Source organism: Ursus maritimus, unplaced genomic scaffold (genome assembly GCF_017311325.1).
Source record: "Ursus maritimus isolate PB19 unplaced genomic scaffold, ASM1731132v1 scaffold_11, whole genome shotgun sequence".
Lineage (NCBI taxonomy): Eukaryota > Metazoa > Chordata > Mammalia > Carnivora > Ursidae > Ursus > Ursus maritimus.
This window is the reverse complement of record NW_024423453.1, coordinates 3890082-3912814: the sequence shown is the minus strand read 5'-3', so window position 1 is coordinate 3912814 and position 22733 is coordinate 3890082. Positions and strand designations below refer to the sequence as shown.

At 49.7% G+C, this 22733-nt stretch overlaps 1 protein-coding gene across 1 annotated transcript in view; it reads right to left on the bottom strand.

The window, feature by feature from the left end:
* Positions 1-229: 229 nt before the first annotated feature.
* The window catches only part of HADH (hydroxyacyl-CoA dehydrogenase), a 46176-nt gene continuing 23672 nt past the window's right edge, over positions 230-22733 (bottom strand). The window contains exons 3-8 of the mRNA XM_008689407.2: positions 20168-20325; positions 16240-16366; positions 12790-12879; positions 9204-9276; positions 1985-2101; positions 230-1060 (exon numbers count right to left, since the gene is read on the bottom strand). Coding sequence (XP_008687629.2) covers positions 942-1060; positions 1985-2101; positions 9204-9276; positions 12790-12879; positions 16240-16366; positions 20168-20325 — 684 coding nt within the window. The 3' untranslated portion in view covers positions 230-941. The remainder of the gene's footprint in view (positions 1061-1984; positions 2102-9203; positions 9277-12789; positions 12880-16239; positions 16367-20167; positions 20326-22733) is intronic.

Below are 22733 nucleotides of genomic sequence, written 5' to 3'. Positions count from 1 at the left end.
CACTATTTCTCTTTGTTGGCAAAGAAGAAACAGATGTCCCTTAGAAACTGTTTTCTGTGCCCTTATGACCGCTCTACTGGTGAGAAGCCTACGGAGTGACAGCGTAGGCTGGCTCTGCAGAAATGCCTCCCGCCGCTGCCACTTTAGAAAAATAACAGGCCGAAGAAGATGGGGCGCGGCTTTTGCCTAAATTACTGACCTTTACTTCTGCAACCATTCAAGCATGTGACACTTTTAAATTATACACGTTTATTTCAGTTCAAATTTTCACAGATTAAAAGATTGCATTTTATTAGAATCCATTTACAGGCAGTCTGCAGCATGATTTCTCATGGGGAAAAAAGAGAAACAGACAATCATCACTGAGATTCTGGATATGAATGAAACCTCTTCCTACAAACCAAGCACGTGGAGATAGGCCCACCAACAGCCTGAGCTGAATAAAGTCATGACACGACGTCTTGAAGCCGCAGGGAGCAAATGACCTCGGCAAGGCGAGACGCAGGCACCGCTCACCGTGGCACTTCCCCAACACGCCACCGACGTGTCCGACGGCTCGCCACTCTCCCGTGTGGCCGAGACGAACGCAGCCGTACTCGCAGCAGGTGCTGGCCCCTTCACGAGTGAATGAATCCAGGCAACTCATTATGAAAATGGTAAGGTTCAAAAGAAATGTTTGCTCCAAGGCACCAAGGGTGTAAAGCTTTTTAGAAAATACAGAAAAATGAACAGACTAAAACAGGGAAATTAGTTCTCAACGAGGAATCTGGCATTCTGATAACTATGTGAGTAATTACTTCAGAGAGGTTACAATCAAAATGCACATGGAACAGACGGCGCTGTGTGAGGGCACGTCCGACCGCAGAACGGTCCCGTGGGCACTTGGGGGAGCTGCTGGTGCGTGCTGACGGGGGCCCCTGCCGGAGCAGGGAAGCCACGCCTCACTTGTACTTGTAATACCCTTCTCCGGTCTTCTTGCCCAGCTTGTTCTCCGCCACCAGCTTATTCAAGGACGGGATGGGCTGAAACAGGGGGTTCTTCGCGTCCATTTCATACCACCCTATGGAGAGGAGGGAAAAGGTTTAGGATGAAGTGCTGGCACTATTCCCACACCTCAGCATTCCCAGGGCAAGGCGGGGGGCCCAGCTCGGGACAGAGGTCCCCACTAGGATGGGGCAGAGGCAGGAGGCAGCTGAGCCGACGCGGCCGGACGGGCCCTACAGAGGACGAGCCGTTGCACCAGCGGCTCCCCCGCGGCCCGGCTCCCCCGCGGCCTGCCCGCTCATCCAGTCTCCTCCTCGAAACGGCTATGCCAGTGGTCCAAGGACGAAAAGAGAACCAGTTCACCTGCCGGCTGGACCCCTCCGTGGCACCGTGAAACGACGTTTGGAACACGTTAAAAATCTGAATTTGCTGCCACTGGTACTTTGCATCCTCATAAAATACAAAAGTTCAGGCTTCATTTATAACCCTCCTTGCTCCCCACAAATACTTAGGTATTCCTTGTGAAACGTGGAAGCATGAGCTATGCTCAACTTCAGGAGTCCGATTTTCCTAACTGTCTTTACCGTCCTCAGAGCCACGAAGTAAACTAGACACATTACTATCTTTAAAGGGCTGCAGATCTCCACTGACGCGGAGGTTACACAAGTCCGCACTGATGACGGAATGACGCAGTGTACCAACGTCCACTTCCAATGTGACCCTGTCCTGCGGAACCATTAGGGGAAACCACGTAAGCGGTACACAGGACCAGTCTGCGCTGTATTCGAAACTTCCTATGAATCTACAATGACTTCAAAACAAAAAGTTTTAAAAATAAGTTACCCTGTGAGCACACTGTTCCTGTTAACTTGAATCTTTAAGCTGGAAGGTCTACTAAGACCCCCTGAAGTTTCGGTTTTAAACAGGCATTGTAATGCATAGTTCAAAGAGACTACCTCAAGTCCACTACAGAAAGACAAGAGAGAAATCCAATTCCTACCGTCCATGATGAACTTCGTAGTATCCAGCCCCACGTAATCGAGAAGCTCAAATGGGCCCATGGGGTACCCAGCTCCCAGCTTCATGGCAGTGTCGATGTCTTCCTTGGACGCATCACCTGAGGACAAGAGGGCAGCACGGAGCCATCACCATCTTCCCCGCGGTTCTCCTGCTCATACTGTCAGTCCCAGAATTCAGAGTTTTGCAAATTTGCACATTCAAAAACCATCCAGAGTCAGGATTTCTGGCTATGGTTAGATTCATCTCAGAGGTACACACCAATATACTACAAGACTTTCAAAGCTATTCCACCAAGCTATTCTGTGAGGTGAATTCTAGAACACTGCTACGGGGTTCATGTAGAGAGAAGGCCCCAGTGGCCTGGAAACATTAGTTATTTTTAATGGATTGGGATTTTCCAACTCTGGAATAATTTATTACAACATCACTTAAAGCCAGAGTATATTTTTTATTGATAAATAAGACTTTTTGAAAACAGAAAAAAACTAAGCTTTGTATTTGTATATGTATTGTATACATATTTTTCCTTTCCAGCTTTCTTGGTTTTACAAGTAATGAGTATTCCTCTGGAATTGCACTCACATGAACCCTTTAGTCAAGATAAAATTTAAAAAGAAGCCCAAATCTGATTTAGAATTGCCACTCAAGTTTGAAAGTGTGCTTAGTAGATTAAGACAAAAGCAAATGTGCTTTTTCCCTGGAATTTTACCCTTAACTATTCTGGTCCTTGGGCCATAAGAAGTCTTTCAGAGAACCTATTCCCTTTCTCCAAAATCAGGAATGGGAACAGTCTACGACAGGTGATCATCTAGAATTTTGTTCCAAAGTATAAAGAAATGGTCAATCACACCAAAGCTAAATAAAAGGAGAAAAACGTTCAAATACTCAAAGAGAATTTTATACCTAAACATATTTCAGATTTTTAGGCTTGAGGAAGAGGAACTACTTAAACATGTATAAAGACCATATATATATATATGGTCTTTCTTTTTAAGTTTTTTTTTTTTTTTTTTTTTAGAGATTCATTTATTTACTTGAAAGAGAGCAAGAGTGCAGCGGGAGAGGGAGAGAGAATGAGAATCGCAAGCAGACTCTGTGCTGAGCACGGAGCCCAACGCAGGGCTTGATCTCGGTGAAAAAGAGTCGGTACTTAACCGACCGCACCGCCCAGGTGCCCTGAGGCTGTGTTTTTAAACAGTGTACGAAGTACAGCTGAAGGTGATTATGATACTGGTCACTTCTATGGGGGACTTCAGAAGGTGATTACGATACTGGTCACTTCTATGGGGGACGTTAGAAGGTGATTACGATACTGGTCACTTCTATGGGGGATGTTAGAAGGTGATTACGATACTGGTCACTTCTATGGGGGACGCTAGAAGGTGATTACGATACTGGTCACTTCTATGGGGGACGTCAGAAGGTGATTACGATACTGGTCACTTCTATGGGAGAAGTTAGAAAGTGATTACGATACTGGTCACTTCTATGGGGGATGCTAGAAGGTGATTACGATACTGGTTACTTCTATGGGGGACGTTAGAAGGTGATTATGGTCACTTCTATGGGAGAAATTAGAAAGTGATTACGATACTGGTCACTTCTATGGGGGACGCTAGAAGGTGATTACGATACTGGTCACTTCGATGGGGGACGTTAGAAGGTGATTACGATACTGGTCACTTCTATGGGAGAAGTTAGAAAGTGATTACGATACTGGTCACTTCTATGGGGGACGCTAGAAGGTGATTACGATACTGGTCACTTCTATGGGGGACGTTAGAAGGTGATTATGGTCACTTCTATGGGAGAAATTAGAAAGTGATTACGATACTGGTCACTTCTATGGGGGATGCTAGAAGGTGATTACGATACTGGTTACTTCTATGGGGGACGTTAGAAGGGGATTATGGTCACTTCTATGGGAGAAATTAGAAAGTGATTACGATACTGGTCACTTCTATGGGGGATGCTAGAAGGTGATTACGATACTGGTTACTTCTATGGGGGACGTTAGAAGGGGATTATGGTCACTTCTATGGGAGAAATTAGAAAGTGATTACGATACTGGTCACTTCTATGGGGGATGCTAGAAGGTGATTACGATACTGGTTACTTCTATGGGGGACGTTAGAAGGGGATTATGGTCACTTCTATGGGAGAAATTAGAAAGTGATTACGATACTGGTCACTTCTATGGGGGATGCTAGAAGGTGATTACGATACTGGTTACTTCTATGGGGGACGTTAGAAGGGGATTATGGTCACTTCTATGGGAGAAATTAGAAAGTGATTACGATACTGGTCACTTCTATGGGGGATGCTAGAAGGTGATTACGATACTGGTTACTTCTATGGGGGACGTTAGAAGGGGATTATGGTCACTTCTATGGGAGAAATTAGAAAGTGATTACGATACTGGTCACTTCTATGGGGGATGCTAGAAGGTGATTACGATACTGGTTACTTCTATGGGGGACGTTAGAAGGGGATTATGGTCACTTCTATGGGAGAAATTAGAAAGTGATTACGATACTGGTCACTTCTATGGGGGATGCTAGAAGGTGATTACGATACTGGTTACTTCTATGGGGGACGTTAGAAGGGGATTATGGTCACTTCTATGGGAGAAGTTAGAAAGTGATTACGATACTGGTCACTTCTATGGGGGACGCTAGAAGGTGATTACGATACTGGTCACTTCTATGGGAGACGCTAGAAGGTGATTACAATACTGGTCACTTCTATGGGGGACGTCAGAAGGTGATTACGACACTGGTCACTTCTATGGGAGACGCTGTTAACGCTTCACTAATCAGTCAACCGGGGTGCTGAGAATCAGTGTGGAGTTCTAGCCCATAAGAAAGCACAAAGGGCAAAAATCATCTCCATCAGCCTCAGGCGGCATCCTTCCTTCACTCAACTAGTATTTAAATCTGTTCCATACCAGACACCAGAGACTTAGAATGAGACAGAGAGAAACCAAACAAGCCCTCAAGTACTCATAAACAGTGGGAGGACGAGCGATGTGTACAACAAAAAGTTCACCAGCCACTGCTGAAGATCGTGAAGACTGACACGCCTCTGTGCGTCAAGGCGGAGAGACTTACAGTGCCAACATTTCACCAACACCCACCCACTGAGGCCCAGGTCCTGAAGGATGAAGAGAATTCCAAGGGATGAACGGCCAGGAAGGGCATGCCAGGCAGCGGGAACAGTGTGTGCAAAGGAGAAATGAGCAGGACCATAGCAGCTGATAAATGGATTCTGCTCAGAGGCCTTCATCTGACCCTGAGGCTTCTCTGGTGTTAGAAGCAGACGGCTAACTGACCACCTGCATACCCTCCCACCCCCACGCCCCCTCCCGTCCAGCACCCACTGCCCTCTGGGCTTGGTGCCCCTCTCATCAGAGCACCCTGTCCCCTCCCTGCACATAAACTAGCAACTGTAACAACTCCAGGCTAGGCCTCCCGCCACCCTCTTCACTTTGTCTTTCTCCAGATTACTGGTCACCACCTAACGCAGTAGCTACTGTTTCATTCACTGTGGATGCCTCCCTTCGTTAGAATATCGGCTCCTGGGGACAGAAATCTCATAGCATAACGGTTAAAAATGACCTAAAGCCATTTAATCAAATCTAGATTCAAAGACAAATAATGAGCCCTAGAGGCAGTTCTGTAATTCCAGATTCAGCGACTCACTTGAAGACTATTTTATTTCAAAAAATACGAAAATAAAGCTTATCAAAGAAAAAAATCTAAGTGTTACAAAGTCAGCAACTCTAAAAATTCTCAATACAGAGTGAAAGAGGCAAAAAGAGGGAGAAGTAAAACACGCAGATTGGTGTGCCAAGTGGGAGGTAAATATGGAACTGTGTTCTAGACCAGTAACTCCTGAACTCGGAAAGAGTCAAGCACTCCACTGAGAACAGGACACCTGCCCCAAATAAAACGCACCCACACAATCTGACATCCACTTCAGGAGTTCATGGGGCCTCCCACCTCTCCCCGGTTAAGATCCCCTAACTCTAGACAAGCAACAATGAAAAGCTGCCTCCTGCAGACGGGGACCTGGGAGCGGCAGACTTGTTTCTCTGGCTGGCTCGCCAGCGCCACCTACCAACCACTCTGGGCACTGACAACAAGCCCGTGGGCAGCAACACCACACAGCCCCAGCTCCTTTCTTCATCAACAGCTCCCAAGCGCCTGTCCCGTACAAGCACTCAGGGGAGGATGAAGAGGAGACTCTCCCCAGGCACTGCAAGGAAAACAGTGTCACAGCAACAGAAGGACACGCCCTGCCACGGGGAGGAGAGCAGCAGCCACGCTGAAGGAGAGCCGAAGCATAAAGAGGGTTAAAATAACACACATGCGTCCAGCTGGGAACACTGCGGACATCGGGTGGGGCCTTGTAATAGCAGGGGGAGTAAGGTCCGTGGCGATGGCCGCAGGGGCAGAGGGGAAGGTGAGGGCGGCTTCCCTGGGAAGGGAACTGTATTCTGTAGTCTACAACAGAAACACTGAAAAGGTCTTGAGCAGAGGAATGACAGGGTGCAGGATGTCACACAGTGATGGGGGACAGGCAGTGACACTCCCAGGGCCTGCCACCAGCCCAGCCCTCCCAGAAGAGCTGCCTGGGACCTGTTGGGAGGGTTGGGGGGGGCATCTGACAGGTGTGGCAGTCTGCTACTAGGCGCCAGCCTGCTCAAAGATCTGGAGAGAAAGCCGCAGGGATGAGGGGGACCAACTGCACCCACCAGGCTCCCGTTAAGAGCGTGAACAAATGGGAGCCACACAGAGCAAGGATGGAAGCTGAGGACTGAGAAGGCAAGCCCACAGAGAAGCCATGAGGCCGAGAGCATCAGAGCAGTGGCGAGGGGACAATGCAGTGTCAGCAGGTGCCCCGGGGAGCTGGCAAGCAGCACTGGTGCGGGGCCCCCAGTCACCCAGGGGGCCCGAGTGGTGATGACAGAGATGACTGCTCTAATGTCAACACATCGTCCTGATGGGCCTCCCCTGCTCAGGGCGGCACTTGGCCAAGCTATGTGTGTAGCACGCACACCCCGGGCTGACAGGGTTTGTGAGGGACCGAATGGGTGTGTCCCCAGAGTTCGTGTTAACACCCCACCCCCTGACATGTAGGGTTAGATGAGGTCATGAGGGCAGAGGCCCAGGCGGGATGAGAGCCCTCCCAAGAGTCAGGAGAGCTTGTCTCCTCTCTCTGCTCCCCGCCACGTGAAGATACGAGAAGTCAGCCGTGTGCCTCCGGAAGAGGCCCTCACCGGAATCCCAGCATCGGGCCTCGGACTTGCAGCCTCCAGAACTGTGAGAAATACATGGCTGCTGTTCATACGCCACCCAGTCTGTGGTATTTGTGTCACCGGAGCCCACACGGTCAAGATGGTGTCGAACAGACAAGTTCTCCCCAGAGAAGGCTGGAAGAGGCTGAGCAAACCAAAGTCACAGTGTGTCTTCACTGCACGCCTCTGCTGCCGGGCCCGAGACTCCCCCCGCCGTGTGGGGGCAGTAACAGTGCGCAGTGTCTCCTCACCGTCCTGGGCAGCACGACAAACGGACAGACAGGGCAGGCAAGAGAGGAAGAATCCAAACCAGCTTCAGGTTTCACGGTGGAACTGCTGCGGCTCAGCCAGCTGCTGAGAGCAGGCCCATGGAGACACAGTGGCGGGGGGCACGTAAGCACCCCTCAGTGGGCCAGAACGGGGGCGGGGGGCAGCGGCGACGCGGCAAAGGGACATGGTGAGCAGCCCGAGGTATGACATGTGGAGTCCAGACCACAGTGTGCTTGCTGGGCCACGACACCCACCCCAGACACGACTCGGGTGCCCCCGAAGCCGAGGCTCCAGCTCACAGGCCCCGAGCAGGTGGGGAGAGAGACCGCGGGGGGAGCAGTGGGGTGCCTCCGAGAACAAACCCCCGGTGCTCAGACCCTCTCTCCGGCCTCACCTCACAGGGGGCGCACGATGGGGAGGGTCAAAGGGACCACTGCCGGGGGAGGGGAGCAAAAGACAAGAAAAGGCCTTTCCCACTTACAATCAGATACAAGGTACATCTGAAAATATATCAAAGTGACAGGATGTTTCAGTGAGGGAAAAAACATTAAGAGGTGGATTACCCACATGCTACATTCTAAAACATTACATTAAAAAAAAAAAAAAAAACCTGCCTTTCAAAGTAGGGTAAAACGCTTCACGCATTCTTTGAGGTGTAATTAGGCATATTTGTTGATAGATAAACACAGAAGTGTTGGTTTGATCTTGGAGCAAAAGTGTGGCAAATGCTTCCATAAAACAGAGAAAAGTTTTAATATTTAAAGCAGATTTTGAGGAAGCAAATGTGCTTTCATCTCTCTGGAAGAGCTGGTGTAAATATTTTGTTTCAAAAATGACATTCTCAGGAGCAAGCATTTGTGAATGAAGTAATTGAAAACAATTACACTTGCTTTTTATCCAGTCCTATTAAGGCCTCTTTGCCTTTGAAGCAGACATGATAGTTACCTTTCCAGAAATGTGGTAGGGAAGGGAGGCAGGAGGATGCACGCCATTTTATAACCCTGGACCATGTCCCAAGTTTTATAATTTTACAACAGGGGAAATCATTCTTTGTAAATCAACAAGTATCGAGAAACCACTTGAAACCATTTGAAACCATTGTTAAGGTTTAAAAAGAAATAATCATGGCATCATTAGTAAGGTGGGGAAGGCTCTTAGAAATAGTCATCGTCCTCTATCAGCCTTGTCACTTACCTCCCATCACCTGTCACAGACTCACAAATTTTAGAACTTTAAGGAACTTTAAAGGTCCCTTAGTCCAGTGATTTTTACATTGTTATTATTTTAAGCAGGAAACTCTTTCATCGAAAGCAGAGATTCAGGATATATATCTGGGCTGGCCATGCGACTGCTCTGGCTGAGACCCTAATTGGGTGTGGGGGAAGGCGGGGGAGGGAGTTCAGAGCCCCATCTCAGAGGCTCAGAGGCCTCACAGGGAACCCAGGGGGACCAGGGAACACAATGACAAAGGTCTCAAGGTCCAGGGTGAGGCTGATTCAGAAAGCTAAAACAACAGAAGCTCCTCCCGTACTCTGCACGGCCCAGCCATTCCTACAGGGCCTGCTCCAGGACCACTGAGCAGTGCCAAGAGCTAAGACGTGGCGTTCCCAGCCCAGGTCAGGACAGCTACCTCGTTCATACAGCCTGACCGCTTCCAGAAGGTACGGCACCAGGAGACGGTTCACAATAAACCCCGGAGTGTCCTGTTTTAAGAGAGAAAAATACAAGACAAGTGAATTTTCGCTGAACTTGATCTGTGAAGTCACCAGACTGCCCCTTCTCACTCTGCAGCATATTACCCACACCGATTTACGGAGCTCTGCGTTTTCAAGATTTCTTCTGAAGTTCCAGCACAGCTCTACTTCCACGGCACATGACAACCTGTCCAACAATTGTAGTACTTAAAAATCCAATCCAATCACACCTAGATGCCCCACTGCAGGAATCCTGAACTAAAGGAAGACCGAGGCAGAGCGGTCACCGGAAAGAACACAGCTTTGAGGGCAGCCAGTCCAGGCTCAAATTCCAGTAGTTTCCGACACTGTGACATTCTGAAACCAGGTTCATCACTGGTGAAATGAGGGTAATAAACCCACAAGATGTGAAGACAACTCAGAAAACACACAACATGCTGTGTACATGGCCCAATACTCAAATGGTAGCCCTTTACTTCTCCTCCCACACCCGTTTCAGGAATCTGGGACAAGTGCACCCTACCTTGAACCATCTCCACAGCAGCGCCACTGCCCGGGCGCCCTGGAGCCGCTTCTGGGCTACTCGGGATGTTCTCACGCTCCAGTGCGCAGTGTAGGGTGGTCCAACTGGGGGCCAGGTCCCTGCACCCCGGATGACCCCCTCGTACTGCACACCCCTTTCATCGATTTCATCCTCGTTACCACGCTTAATCGTCTCTCCTGGAGGCCTCCTGTGGGATTTCGATTCTACCAACTGGTCGTTTTGGGGGAATTTGTGGGGTAGGCTGGCTTGGTGATTTTTTGCTGGTATTTATGTGAAGCTGATTTCCATTAAGTAGGCGTAAATTTTAACAAAAGGCTGTGGTGTTCCTGCAGGCAGAACCCCTCACTCTAGCCCTGGGCCTGTGTCCCTTTCTAGCACACACAAGCCCTCCCTAAACATATGAATGAAAGCCGGCCTGCCCCCTGCGTTACTCCTACAGCTACCCTGACTGCACGCTGTGTGAACTGGGCAATAAAGCCACAGGATCTGTACCTCCCTTAACTCTGCACAAGCAGAAACCATGTCCTACTCCTAGCTCCCCAGGAACACAGAGATGAGCAAAACAGCTTTATCAGCTTAACCACAACTGTATTAATGAAATGACGCTGACTTTGTAACTAGGGCAAAAGTGTTTTCAACTTCAAAAAGTTTATCATAAAAACTCAGGACAGGGTAGGTGAAACACACATATACAAGGTTAGAAGTCAGAAAGTACTCTGGGGAAAATATTTGCTCCAATCAGAATACATGGAGTTTTACACAGTTAATATCACCCCCATAAAGAGGTCACAGAGCTCAGCAATGAAAGAGTGCTAAAACTCACAAAACACTCCAACTCACTCGTAATCAAAGTACTCATTAGAATAAAATAGCATTTTGCCAATAAGATTAGCGGCAAATGGGTTTTTTCCCATTATACTAATATTCAATGCCATTGATGGTTCAGAGACACACGTACTCTCACAATGTTGGTTTGTAAATTGTGATGTAAAGAGCACAGTCCCTTAATAAAGCAATGTAATTTTATGTAATCGTATACCTTACACTTCTATACTCATTTATTAAATATACTTTATTTACTGTGCTATGTGCCAAGCCCTGTTCTATGTACTCTACAAATATTAGTCCATTTACTCCTTCTGATAACCCCATGAGACAAGCACTGTTATCACCTTCACAGCGGGGACAGGACACGGGCCAGACGGGGTAAGTAACTTGCCCAAGATCACAGAGCTAACGAGTGCCGGAGCCAGGATGTGGTCCCAGTCACGCTGGCTCCAGGGCCCCTGGTCTCACCCTTCTCAGACCGCGCTCTCAAGAAGTCTCGCCGTGCAGAGAGACGCGTTCCGGGCGCCTCAGTGTCATCTGCCGTGCGGCGTGCTGGCCACTGCAATCCTGCAGGCCGAATCCAGCCCCCCGGCTTCTGCACTGCTCCACGACCGCAGCCCCCCGCCAACAGGAGGGCCGAGCAGTTAGAGCAGACCGGACACCCGAAAACACGGACTATCTGGCCCTTACAGGACAGCGTGCTGACCCCTGTTCTTTGTGGCCGCCTTACACCGTCAGGACGCTTCATCAAGAGCCTGAAAAACGGACCCACGAAGCCAGTATGAGCCAGGAAAGGGTTCTGAGACGGTGTAGCAAGGCAGTTTCATGAGGTCAGGGAGTCCCCATTCCTGCCTGTGCTGGGACCACGCCAGTGCAAGAAGGGATCCCGCCCTCTACGAAGGAACCATCATGCAGCTAAGACCACCGCCGCCCGTCGCCGCATTTCCGCCTTATCTAGCTCTTGATCCGCTACACACGGACGCTCTTTCTCCAGCCGTTACTACGTTCTGCCGAACAAAGCATAACCCAGTGAGAAAGTGCAACATCTGGTTATTAATGTGGCTTTTTAAAAAATCCAGACAATTTAAAACCACAAAACAAAACAAAGAAAAGAATGAGTGCTAAAAAACGAGACTCTCTACAACACTACCCTCCTGGACCGGGGGGATCGGCACGTGAGTCTGCTCTCTCCAGCTACGGGGGCCACGCCGACACGTGACTTATTCAGAGGATTCCTGAGCAACAGGCGTTTCCACAGGTCACTACAATATATTGAGTTCAATATGAAGAACGTTTTAGAAAGCAAAAGCATACTGTAAGGAGAACTACAATGATAGAAAAGATAATGGTCAAAAAAATAGATGCATACTTAGAAACATTTGTAACGGTATCGCACAGCTGCCCATTTAGAAAAACTGCCAAGTCACACAGAAGTGTGGTCCTAAGTTTTGGGAGGACTGAAGAGGAGCGACAGCCAACAGAGACTGAAGGAGAGCAACACCATAGGTGACAGCAGCTGGGGTCACTTCACATAAAATATCGCAGGATCGCAAGAAGGGAAGAAAGCCGGGAGGCATGCTTCCCAATGGGCCATGCTTCTCAATGAAAACCAAGACACAAAACAAAACTACAAGGCCGCACTCGCTGAGAAACCGCTTCACTAATCCCACCTGGGGAAGTGGGCTCCTCCCCTCTTTCATCATTTCCCCAGCCACCTGTTGTGCTCTTTCCCAAAGTGAGGCGCTGGTTTTCAGCTCCGCACGCGCGTGTCTACCGCGTTGTCCCTGACACGCAGGCTCCCTGGCTCCCCCAGGCCCAGCAGAGGCTAAAGCCAACGGGGTCACAAAAACTATGGAAACACAGCAGCCCATCAACAGACAAAAGCCAAGACCCGGAGAGAAGTTCTCTACTCAGCTGAAGTTCTGGCTCTCTTCAGATCTCAAAGGATCCACCTGATAGCCTCGGGCAAGGCTTAGGGTCTGGCTCCCCAGCCGGCAAACTGGAAAAGAGGCCCAGCTTGCTCTTTACGGCCCCCAGACAGGCCTGAGGTGAGAGTGCCCCATCTCTCACATCTTTCTACAGAAGAATTCTACCCCAAATACGTCCGTTCTAAGGAAAACCACCCCCTCCCCAAGGTACCTATACTCTACCTTACAAGAGACAGGATGCTTTCCCAGAGCTTTGGTGAAGTCTATCAGAGATTCGTAAGTCTTCTGGCTGGTCATTGGTGTTTTAATGACCTGGAAATGTAAAGCAGAGAATTATGACCGGAGAGTCTGCAAACAATTGCAACAGAACGATTCAAGAAGACACTGATGTAAAGTGTCTACACAGAGGGTGGCAAAAATAGTTTTAGTTCCAGAATCCAAGGCTCTCAAGCCAGAAACAAAGACTTTACCAAAATGTCCACTTTAAGACAGTGAAGTACAAGGGGTGCCTGGGTGGCTCAGTCAGTTATGCGTCTGCCTTCGGCTCAGGTCATGAGCCCAGCGTCCTGGGATCGAGCCCCACATGGGGCTCCCTGCTCAGCAGGGAGTCTGCTCTCCCTCTCCTTCTGCTCATGTGCTCTCTCTCACTCTCTTTCAAATAAATAAAATCTTAAAAAAAAAAAGACAACGAAGTGCTACAGAATGTACAAAATCAAAGCTTAAAATATAAATGTGTACGTGTGTAGTAGAGCTTTACAGGCTTTCTCCCTGAGGCAGACCTGTGTTCAAGCGTCCCTCACACCACTTAATGGCTCTGTGACCCCAGGCACGTTTCTTGAAACCACAATGACACTGAACTCACTCTCCCCACCTCGAGCAACTGAGGTGACAATGGAGTCCGATGAGGAGGTGAAGCATTAAATGCAGCGGCTACCAGTACAACGTGCTCAGTAAATGCTAGCTGCTGTCACTGTTTTACTTGCTACTGTTCATTCACTTCAGGGAGGTAACTGGAGGTCTACTGAGTATGACAACCGCCCTTAAAGTACTCTGCCTGGAGTGCCAACTTCTCCTGGTCCAGATGAGGAGAATGCGTCCCCGGAAAACAGGGTGACTTGCCCAAGTCACAGGTCTCTTGGACACTGAGATGAGGATCCCCCCGATACTCCGCCCTCCCCCACACAGATGCCCCAAAGCCCACCGGCTCCCTTCGCATCAAAACAGGCTTATCCCACAGAGGAAGGTTTTCATTTCCAGCACACGGGGGCCCCAGGCTGGGCCTACCACCTGCCAGGCACCTGGGGAAGGCTCCTGGCAGCCCGATGGACCCATGAGGAGCGTGCAAGCAAGCAAGCAAGCAAGGGGCCAGCTGGTCCCCACTCACGGAGGCCCGCTGGCACTCCACTCGCACGAAGCACCTCGCCTGGCAGCCCCCAGAACACACACAGTTCACCTGTCAGGAACCAGATCTGGCAAATGGACAGAGACCCAGGTGAACTGAAACTAGAATTTAAATGCCAGTTAAGGAACTTCAATGAGAGTCAAAGCAAACAGGCTTGGCTTCTACATTAGACCCTTTATATGAGGTTAGACAACTCCATCAACCTCTGTGCCTCAACTCTCTACTATGAAATGGGGATAATGATACTTGACACGTCCTCCGTCTTGCAAGAGGGCTGTGGGGCTTAACAAGCTAGTGTCTGTGCAGGATGAAAGGTGCGATATACATGCAGAGAATTACCATCCTCCGTCTCTTAATGTGATCACGGTTTGGGGTGTGGCAGTATGTGATGACATGAAGGGAAGTGGATGAGTAGCGCCAAAAAAAGCACCATGAAGACGGGGATGAGGAATGGGGGGAGATGGACCAGAAACTGCTCCGCGAACACCATAAATCAACAGCAGTCCAAGAGTTACTCAAAAGGGAGTGTGAGAAGGTCTCCAGCAGAACCCCACAGATTGAACGAGGACAAAGGCTGCTAATTATAGAGTTTCAAATATAATTTGTTGATTTAAAGGAGTCAGCAGTAAAGATTTTTTAACAGGAGGATGGACATTTATTCATCCAACAAAGAGCAATGTGCTACAGATACTCTGTTTATAGTGCCAATAGCCTGAAAACAATACGCGCACACCTATGCGTGAGTCCCGTCCCAAGCAAGCAAAGGAGAGCTGCTCAACGTAGGGTACGACCCACTTTCGTGCTCACCGCCAGCGACACATATGTGAACACCCAAGGATAAAAACTGAATAAAGAGTACTTTTATAAAACATTTTCTAGAAAATGGTAATATTTACTAAGCATTAGCTGTTAACAACCAACACGCTACCTTGCCAAAGACATAGACGGATACTATTACATAAATGCAGTTGGAAACAGCAGTAGTTTGAAGTAAATGTATACAGTGTGTCCTATATCTCCAAACACAGGTACCTGACACAGTACCTAAGGAAAGTGATTAGTCCTTAAGCACTGAAATGTTGAAAATTCCATCCCACTTCTTTGCTCTTTTCTGCATAAGGAAAAATGTGGTTTCTTTTATACCCGCCCCCCTTCATTCCTCAACTTCTTCGAAAACATCCTTAGGAAGTGAGAGTACACTGGAAGAAGCTGGGGAGCAGTGTCAGCAGAACAGATAAATTCCTACCTCAGCCAGGTCAGAGCTGTCTTTGAGAGAAAACTAAGGAAACACAGTCATCATTAAACTAGAGGTGAATGCTTACGCGGTGGGATGGGGGGGTAAGGGCACGTGAGAGGAAGGACAGAAAGAGCTGGCGGAAGGCACCAGTGGAGAAAGCAAACCCCGAGACTCTCCCAGGGAGCCCCGGCCAACCCCCGGAGGTCTGCCTGGCTCCGCGTCCCCCACACTTCGCATGGCAATAACTCTTCAAGCCCAGAACAAATGCTACTTTAATAGCGGCTGCTCCTCAGACCCTGTAATTAGCCCCCTGTAAAAGGCAAGTTGCCACATTTCAGGTGCAAATTGTCTACTGTGACTCGTCTCCCTATATGCAAGTCTCCAAGCAAGCAAGCAAGCAGAAGCGACCCAAACGGGATTCCTGGGGGCCTGCTCCCCTCCACCTCAAAGGTCTGCGCTCAGGACGTGCAGGCTACGGGGAGCTGCTTTCACGGCTGGGATCAAAACCCACGGGACATGCGCTCATCTGGGGACAACAGTAAGGCCCGGTTACCTGGGCCAGAATTCACCCCAGCGAGTGGACAAGGGGGTACAGTGGCTCCTGTGTAAAACCAGGCTGATAAAATTCCATTTACAGCCTGGAGCACACTGACCTCACTGAGACCGTATAACACGTGTGGCTCTGCCCTCTGCGGTCTCAGCGAGCCAGTGGTCTGCAGTGCTGCCTTCCCAGTCAGACGCCTCTCTCTGCACTGCCCGTCCCACGTGGCACAAATAAGTGAATGACATTCCACAGACTGAGCAGCCGTCCTGCACATCACCGGTCACACCACTGGGCTGCGAAGAAACAAAGCACGACGCCTCCCTAGACGTCAGGTGCTCCTTCTTCTTCCGGCTCCGGAAGGACAGACTGTAGCCCAAGAAACCTCGCACCCTCCCGTTAAAATCCACCCAGAGCACCCCGATGGCAGAAGCGGTATGAGTCAGACAGCAGGACTGGCAGAGCTGACCGGGCAAGCAGACACCCACTGACCTCCACCAGCTTCATCAAGGGCACTGGGTTGAAGAAGTGGAGCCCGGCGAATCGGTCCTGTCTTGTGGTGGCGTTGGCTATGTTCGTGATCTGCAGAGACGAAGTGTTGCTGGCAAAGATTGTGTGTCTGTGGAGAGAAAGACGGTGGAGTATCGGCATGAGTCCCACCTTTAGAAACAAACAGGACTGCCCTCGGTGCAGCGCACGAGGCACCCGCCTGCTGCCCAGGTCTGTTGTCCAGAGCTCTGCAGGAGGTCAGGGAAGAGAGCTTCACGCGAGAAGCCAAAATAAGTGACCAGTTTCATCTCAAGTTTGAAACTTTAAATTTGGTAATTTAAACTTACCTGTTTCAAAGGTGTATTTGAGCTTTACCAATCTTTCATTTATTTTCAGGAGGAACATCTCTGTCCACTTGTATTAGTTAATTTTCATGGTATGTGGGGGAACACAGGTTAAGTACCAGCCTCCGTCACAAAATGAAACCTAAGTGAGTGAGACTAATGACAGTAAGGATACGCCACAGACGCTCAAAGTCAACAAAAAACTGTAAAGAACTAAGATCTTTTCCCCTCAAGTGAAAAGCTTTAATTTTCCACTGAATGGGAATTAAAATGAAAACAGAAGAAAACCAACATGGTCCAAAGAGTTTTAAGTTTACACAGGGAGATCTGGGCAAGGAAGGGTACATGTACACCTATGATAAATGTAGTTCCAGGTACTCTGCTTATAAACTCTCCTTAAAAAGCAGGGGCACCTGGGTGGCTCAGCCGGTTGAGTGTCCGACTCTTGATTTCAGCTCAGGTCATGATCTCAGGTTGTGAGATTGAGCCCCACATGGAGGTTAAAGATTCTCTCCCTCTGTCCCTTTCCTCCAGCACTCGAAAGAGGAAAGAGAGAAAGAAAGAAAAGAAAAGAGAAAAGAAAAGAAATTTCCTAAAGAAGCAGTACCATCTCTGTGTGTGTATAATAGTAATTCTTAAAAATCCATGTTGACTTAAACCAAGTTCAATTTTTAAAGACCACCATAGGCGCCTGAGTGGCTCAGTCTTTAAGCATCTGCCTTCAGCTCAGGGTGTGATCCCGGCGTTCTGGGATCGAGCCCCACATCAGGCTCCTCCGCTGGGAGCCTGCTTCTTCCTCTCCCACTCCCCCTGCTTGTGTTCCCGCTCTCGCTGGCTGTCTCTCTCTCTTTTCTCTGTCAGATAAATAAATAAAATCTTAAAAAAATAAAAATAAATAAATAAATAAATAAAGACCACCATAACGTGGGGTGCCAAAGGCATTATGGCAAATCTTTAAGCAAAGACAAGCAAGACTTCTAGGCTTTCCTATAGCGCCACCTTGTGGGTACACGTACATAAAACAGCCTAATGCTAGTTAGAACCATAATGGCCCAGTCAGTGCAGGAAGCAGAGTCCCTTACGGATCAGATTTGGGGGTTCTAGCTTACCCAAAAGGCAATACTACAATCTGCGTGAAATGAGGGATGAGTGGGAGAGGGGGGGTTGGGAGAAGAAACGTGAGTGTGGCTGACACAAGCACCGTTAGGCTGCACACCATGAACCCCAGCAGCAGGGCCATGGCGCCCCACGGCTGTGCCGGCAGGGGCTGCTGCACTCATAACGCGCTACCATTTTATAGGACAAAGGAAGGGCGACCTGCCTGCAGAAAGGACAGATGGAAGCACGCTGGAGAGCACATTTTGTTACAGGGTGAAGTTACGTCAGAGTCCCGTCCCGAGTGTCTCCAGTCCAAGGTGCTCCCAGCGAACATTCTACCAGCAGGGGAAAGATGCGTCTTCCTCACAGACCTCCGCCTGCCCCTCTCCCAGTCGGCTGGGCTGGCTCTGCTCCTAACAGCTCTCACACTGCCTACTTTCCACACAAACAACGCGCTGACATATTCGACTTACAGGGGTGCCTTACCTTCCACAAAAAGTACACCCTCACGTCTTCCTCGGAACACTGGACTCTTGGACACTCTTTGGTTTTCCCTTTCTGACACTCAGGTACCCCAACCACTATTTCCCTCTTAAATGTACTAACAGAAAATCGGCGTACCCCAAGCCCTGATGCAGAGAAGACAGAGGGGGTGGTGGGGACCGTGGGGACTGGAGAGGGGGAGGACAGGACTCAGCTGGGGCTCCCTGAGGGCCGTGGCCACCTCGTCATCTGCACTTCTTACACCGCAGCCGAGGCGGTCGTGCTCTTCTCCGGGGTGCATCAGGGCGCCACTGGGAGCCTCACCACTGGAACACATTCTCCTCTCCTGTTACAGGAGTCACTGCAGAACTTAACAGTCAAGGATATCTCAATCGAGCTACTTAGAAAAACAAAACACAAAACTTAGTGGGTGTTCAATAAAGGTGGTGATCTAAAATGAAAACAAGAGTGTAGAGAAGGCCAGCTGATGGCCAGAAGCAAGGTCACATCTATGGTGTGCCTCCTCCGATGTGCCTTTCCACGTGTCTCATCTGTGGGATATGAACCTAAGTGGAAGAGCCCAGTACGGTGCCTGACACACAGGAGGCAATCGGGAAACTGAGCCAAATTACATTAACATCCTAAACAACTCTGTGCTATAGGTACCGCTACCCCTATTTTGCAGATTACTAGGGAAACTGTCTTCAGAGAGTTAGAACTGGGAAGGTCTTGGAAATGACTTACTCCTAACCCCTCAGTCCAATTACAGATGATAAAAACCGAGGACCAGAAAGGCTTCATGACTGTCCAAAGACAGAGAGGGAAGAGGGTGACATGGTCCCAGGCCACCTACTTTGCCCTAACAGTCCTTCCGTGACTCACACTGACGCGAGAGGGCAATCAGAGCTGTCACTGTCCCTGAGAACGACCGGCATCTCAGTAAAGGCCAAACTACCGGGGGGGGGGGTTATTTCAGAGGGCTCCCCGCTTACTCGGGAGCCAAGACCTGCACCAGAGTCTTCCACCTCTGCAGGCCTAACCGTCAGCACAAAGGGCGTGAGCACACTCCACAGCAGAGTGACGTCCAGGCGACAGACAGGGCTCTCCTCTCTGGCAGGCGCGGGGCTTCTCCGGCACCAGGGCTGATGTTCCAGCACACTGGTGTGCCAGTGTCCCTCTTCAGCCACTGCCCACTGGCTGAGAATTACTTCTGTCCTATCATCTCATTCTGACTTTCAGTTCTAACCTGAAAGGGTGAAGTGTGGCCACACAAGCCCTAGGGAGAGCAGGAATAAATCAGCCAGGTGTCACAATGGCCAAAAGCCAAACACGAATGAAGGCTCCAGGTTCTGAGAAAGAGAGCTGACTGTGTGCAAAAGCTTGCTGACGCTCGTCGGCACTGCCAGTCCCAAGCCCCAGGCACGCGTATGCCTGACCTGCATGGGCTGACTCCCCCTCCCACCCTGTGCCAGGACGCCTGGTAAGAACTCAATGCTCCTGTGATGCTCCCAGTGTTTTGACTTATCCACATAAAGCTCAAAACAGGAAAGCCCAGGGAACTTTGTGTAGACAGACAGGCACTCCCTTCAACTGCACCATTCTGTATGTTCCACTCAAAAAAGGGGGACACACAAACGACTCTTGAGATTCCTCAGCAGACATCTGAGGATGCAGCCCAAGCCTCTTCATCCTCTGGCCTGGGAGGGCCCATGGCTCAGACACTGCAAGAGACAGAGGACTGTCCCTGAAAGGACCTTCTACTTTACGGTGGGAAATCCCACCACCATCTGGAGACAAAGATCAGACAAAGGCAGCCCAAGCCTTGGGGAGCAGACTGGGAGTGGGAGGAAGGAGGACAGGGGAAACAGTGCCAGGTCTTCTGGAATCAGCTTTGGGATAGCAGAAAGAGAAGTGGGCTTGCTGTCACAAGACTCCCTCCTGGGAGAAGAGCCCACGCCCGGGGTGGGAGCCCTCAGACCCAACGAGAATGGCCACGAGTCACGTACTCAGAGGCAAACTTGTCCAGCCTCGTGAAGACCTCGCTCTTCACCTTCAGGTTCTCCACGATGGCCTCCACCACCAGGTCTGTGCTGTGGACTACGGATGCTGCGTCCGTGCTGGTCGATATGCTGCTCAGGGTCTTCTCCACAAACTCGTCGCCCGCCTGACAGGGGGAGGAAGAAGAGAGCGTTCACTGGACCCACCGGAAAACAGTGTGTGATTGGCCACTAGGACAGAAGGAGACAGGAGGGTGAGGACAGGTGCGCTGGCAACCTGAATACGCCCGGGAATTCTAAGCAATAAAACTCCCTTCACGTCTGCTTAGGGACGATGGCATCTCAGGGACTTGTAGACACCAGCGCAAGAATCAGCCTGGGACCATGCCAACCGCTGGTCAACAATTACTGTGGTGTGTGGGTTGTAGCCCTTCACGCTGCCCATCGGCTCTGCTCAGTTACCACGCGGCCCTCTCGCAGCACCTGTCTGGGCCTGCTGTCTCTCTGTTCTCGCCGTGAGCAGACTGCCATGCGCTGTGGCAGGAAACAGGTCCTGAGATATGACCTTCCGGAGAAGAGGACAAGGCTAGCTCAGCACCATTCATTAGTCTGAGAGGTGCTGCTGACTGTTCATCACTAACAGAGGCACAGAAGAGCTGAGTAAGGGCAAGAGAGGGTAAGCGCACCGGACTTAGTCGTTGTGCAAGTAATCAGCGCCCATCACAGGCCAGCTACTGGGGCTGCAGAAACACGCCAGACACAGCCTCTGCTCACGAACAGCTCGCAGTCCCACCTTCATCTCATCTGTGCCTCCAGGTTTCCACAAACAGACCTCAGTTAGGGCCGAAGACAGCACCTCTATCAACTACCATTTTATCTCAAGACTGACTGTCCCTGGGGCATCAAAGTGGCCACAATCAGCGAAGGCGTCCAAAACCACCAGGAATAAAACAGCTCTCAGAACTGTTCCACAGAAACACACTGTGAGAGGACAGGCGATTTTCAATTTTCTATTGGCTGCATTATAAAGAGTGAACAGGTAAAATTAATTTTGTCCAACCCGATCCATCTAAAGTATTATCATCTCAACATGTAATCAATATAAAAAGCACTGAGATGTCTTATATTCTTTTCTCCTAGTAAGTCTTTGAATTCCAGGGTCTGTCTCACACAGCGTGCCCCACATCACGCGCTCCCTGGCCCCTCCTGGCCCACGGCCACCGTGCCGATCGGTGCGGGTCAGGCCCAGCGAAGTGGACACGTCCCTCATCCACGCACCTGCCGGGCGCAGATGAGACACGCCGAGCCTCCTGAGGACTCACTCACCAGGAGCCATGCATCTTGAGCACAAGCACCTTGGTTTGTTTGTTTTTAACCCTCTGAGTGGGGCCCAGAGCCTGTGCACAAAGGGGACAAGCAGCAGAAGTTTGCAGAGTAAACACATGAAAAATGCAGATTACCTGGGTTCACACTCACTCTGTCCTCGACTCCAACCGCCAGCCCAGGGGTCTTCAAATCCCACCCGCCTCATCATAACATGCCCTATCTCAGGTCCCCCTGTCGTGGAGAATATGGGGGACAGGTGACAGAGATGTTAATCTGCCTGGGATGTTTATTGTTAGGATTTCTTCAGGGGGAGGGTGAAAATCAACTCCACTCCTGCCCCTCTGAGTTTTGAAAGGGGACTACATATTAAGAAAATACACGCCAAAACCACAGCGAGATACCACTTCACACCTCCTACGGTGGCTATGATGAAGAAATCGAAAACCACAAGTGTTGGCCGGGATGTGGAGAAACTGGGACGTTCGTACACTGCCTGCAGGAATGTAAGATGGTTTAGCCACGATGGAAAATAGTTTGGTGCTTCCTCAAAAAGCCGAACACAGGACGGTCTCATGACCCAGCAATTCTACTTCTAGTACATACATGGAAGAACTGAAGAAGGACTGGGACAGACAGTATATCAACATTCACTGCAGCATCATTCACAATGACCAGAAGGTGAGAACAACCCAAGTATCACTGACAGATGAATGGCTAAACAAAATGTGGTCTATACACACAGTGGAATATTATTCAGTCAGGAAAAAGAATGAAGTTCTGACACACGCCGCAACCTGGATGAACCCTGAAGACAGTAGACCAAAGGAAATTAATCAGTCACAAAAGGACAAATATCCTACGATTCCACTTACATGCAGTCCCTAGAAGAGGCAAATTCAGAGACACAGAAAGTAGATTCGAGGTCACCAGGGGTTGGGAGGAGGAGAGGATGAGGAGTTACTGCTTAACGGGTACAGTTTCTCTTTGGAAAGATGAAAAAGTTTTGTAAAGAGTGGTGATGGTGGGGCGCCTGGGTGGCTCAGCCATTAAGGGTCTGCCTACAGCTCAGGTCATGATCCCAGGGGCCTGGGATGGAGCCCCGCATCGGGCTCCCTGCTCCCCGGGGAACCTGCTCCCCCCTCTCCTGCTCCCCCTGCTTGGGCTCTCTCTCTCTCTCTGACAAATAAACAAAATCTTTAAAAAAGAAAAAGTGGTGATGTCTGCACAATAGCGTCAATGTCATCACCAA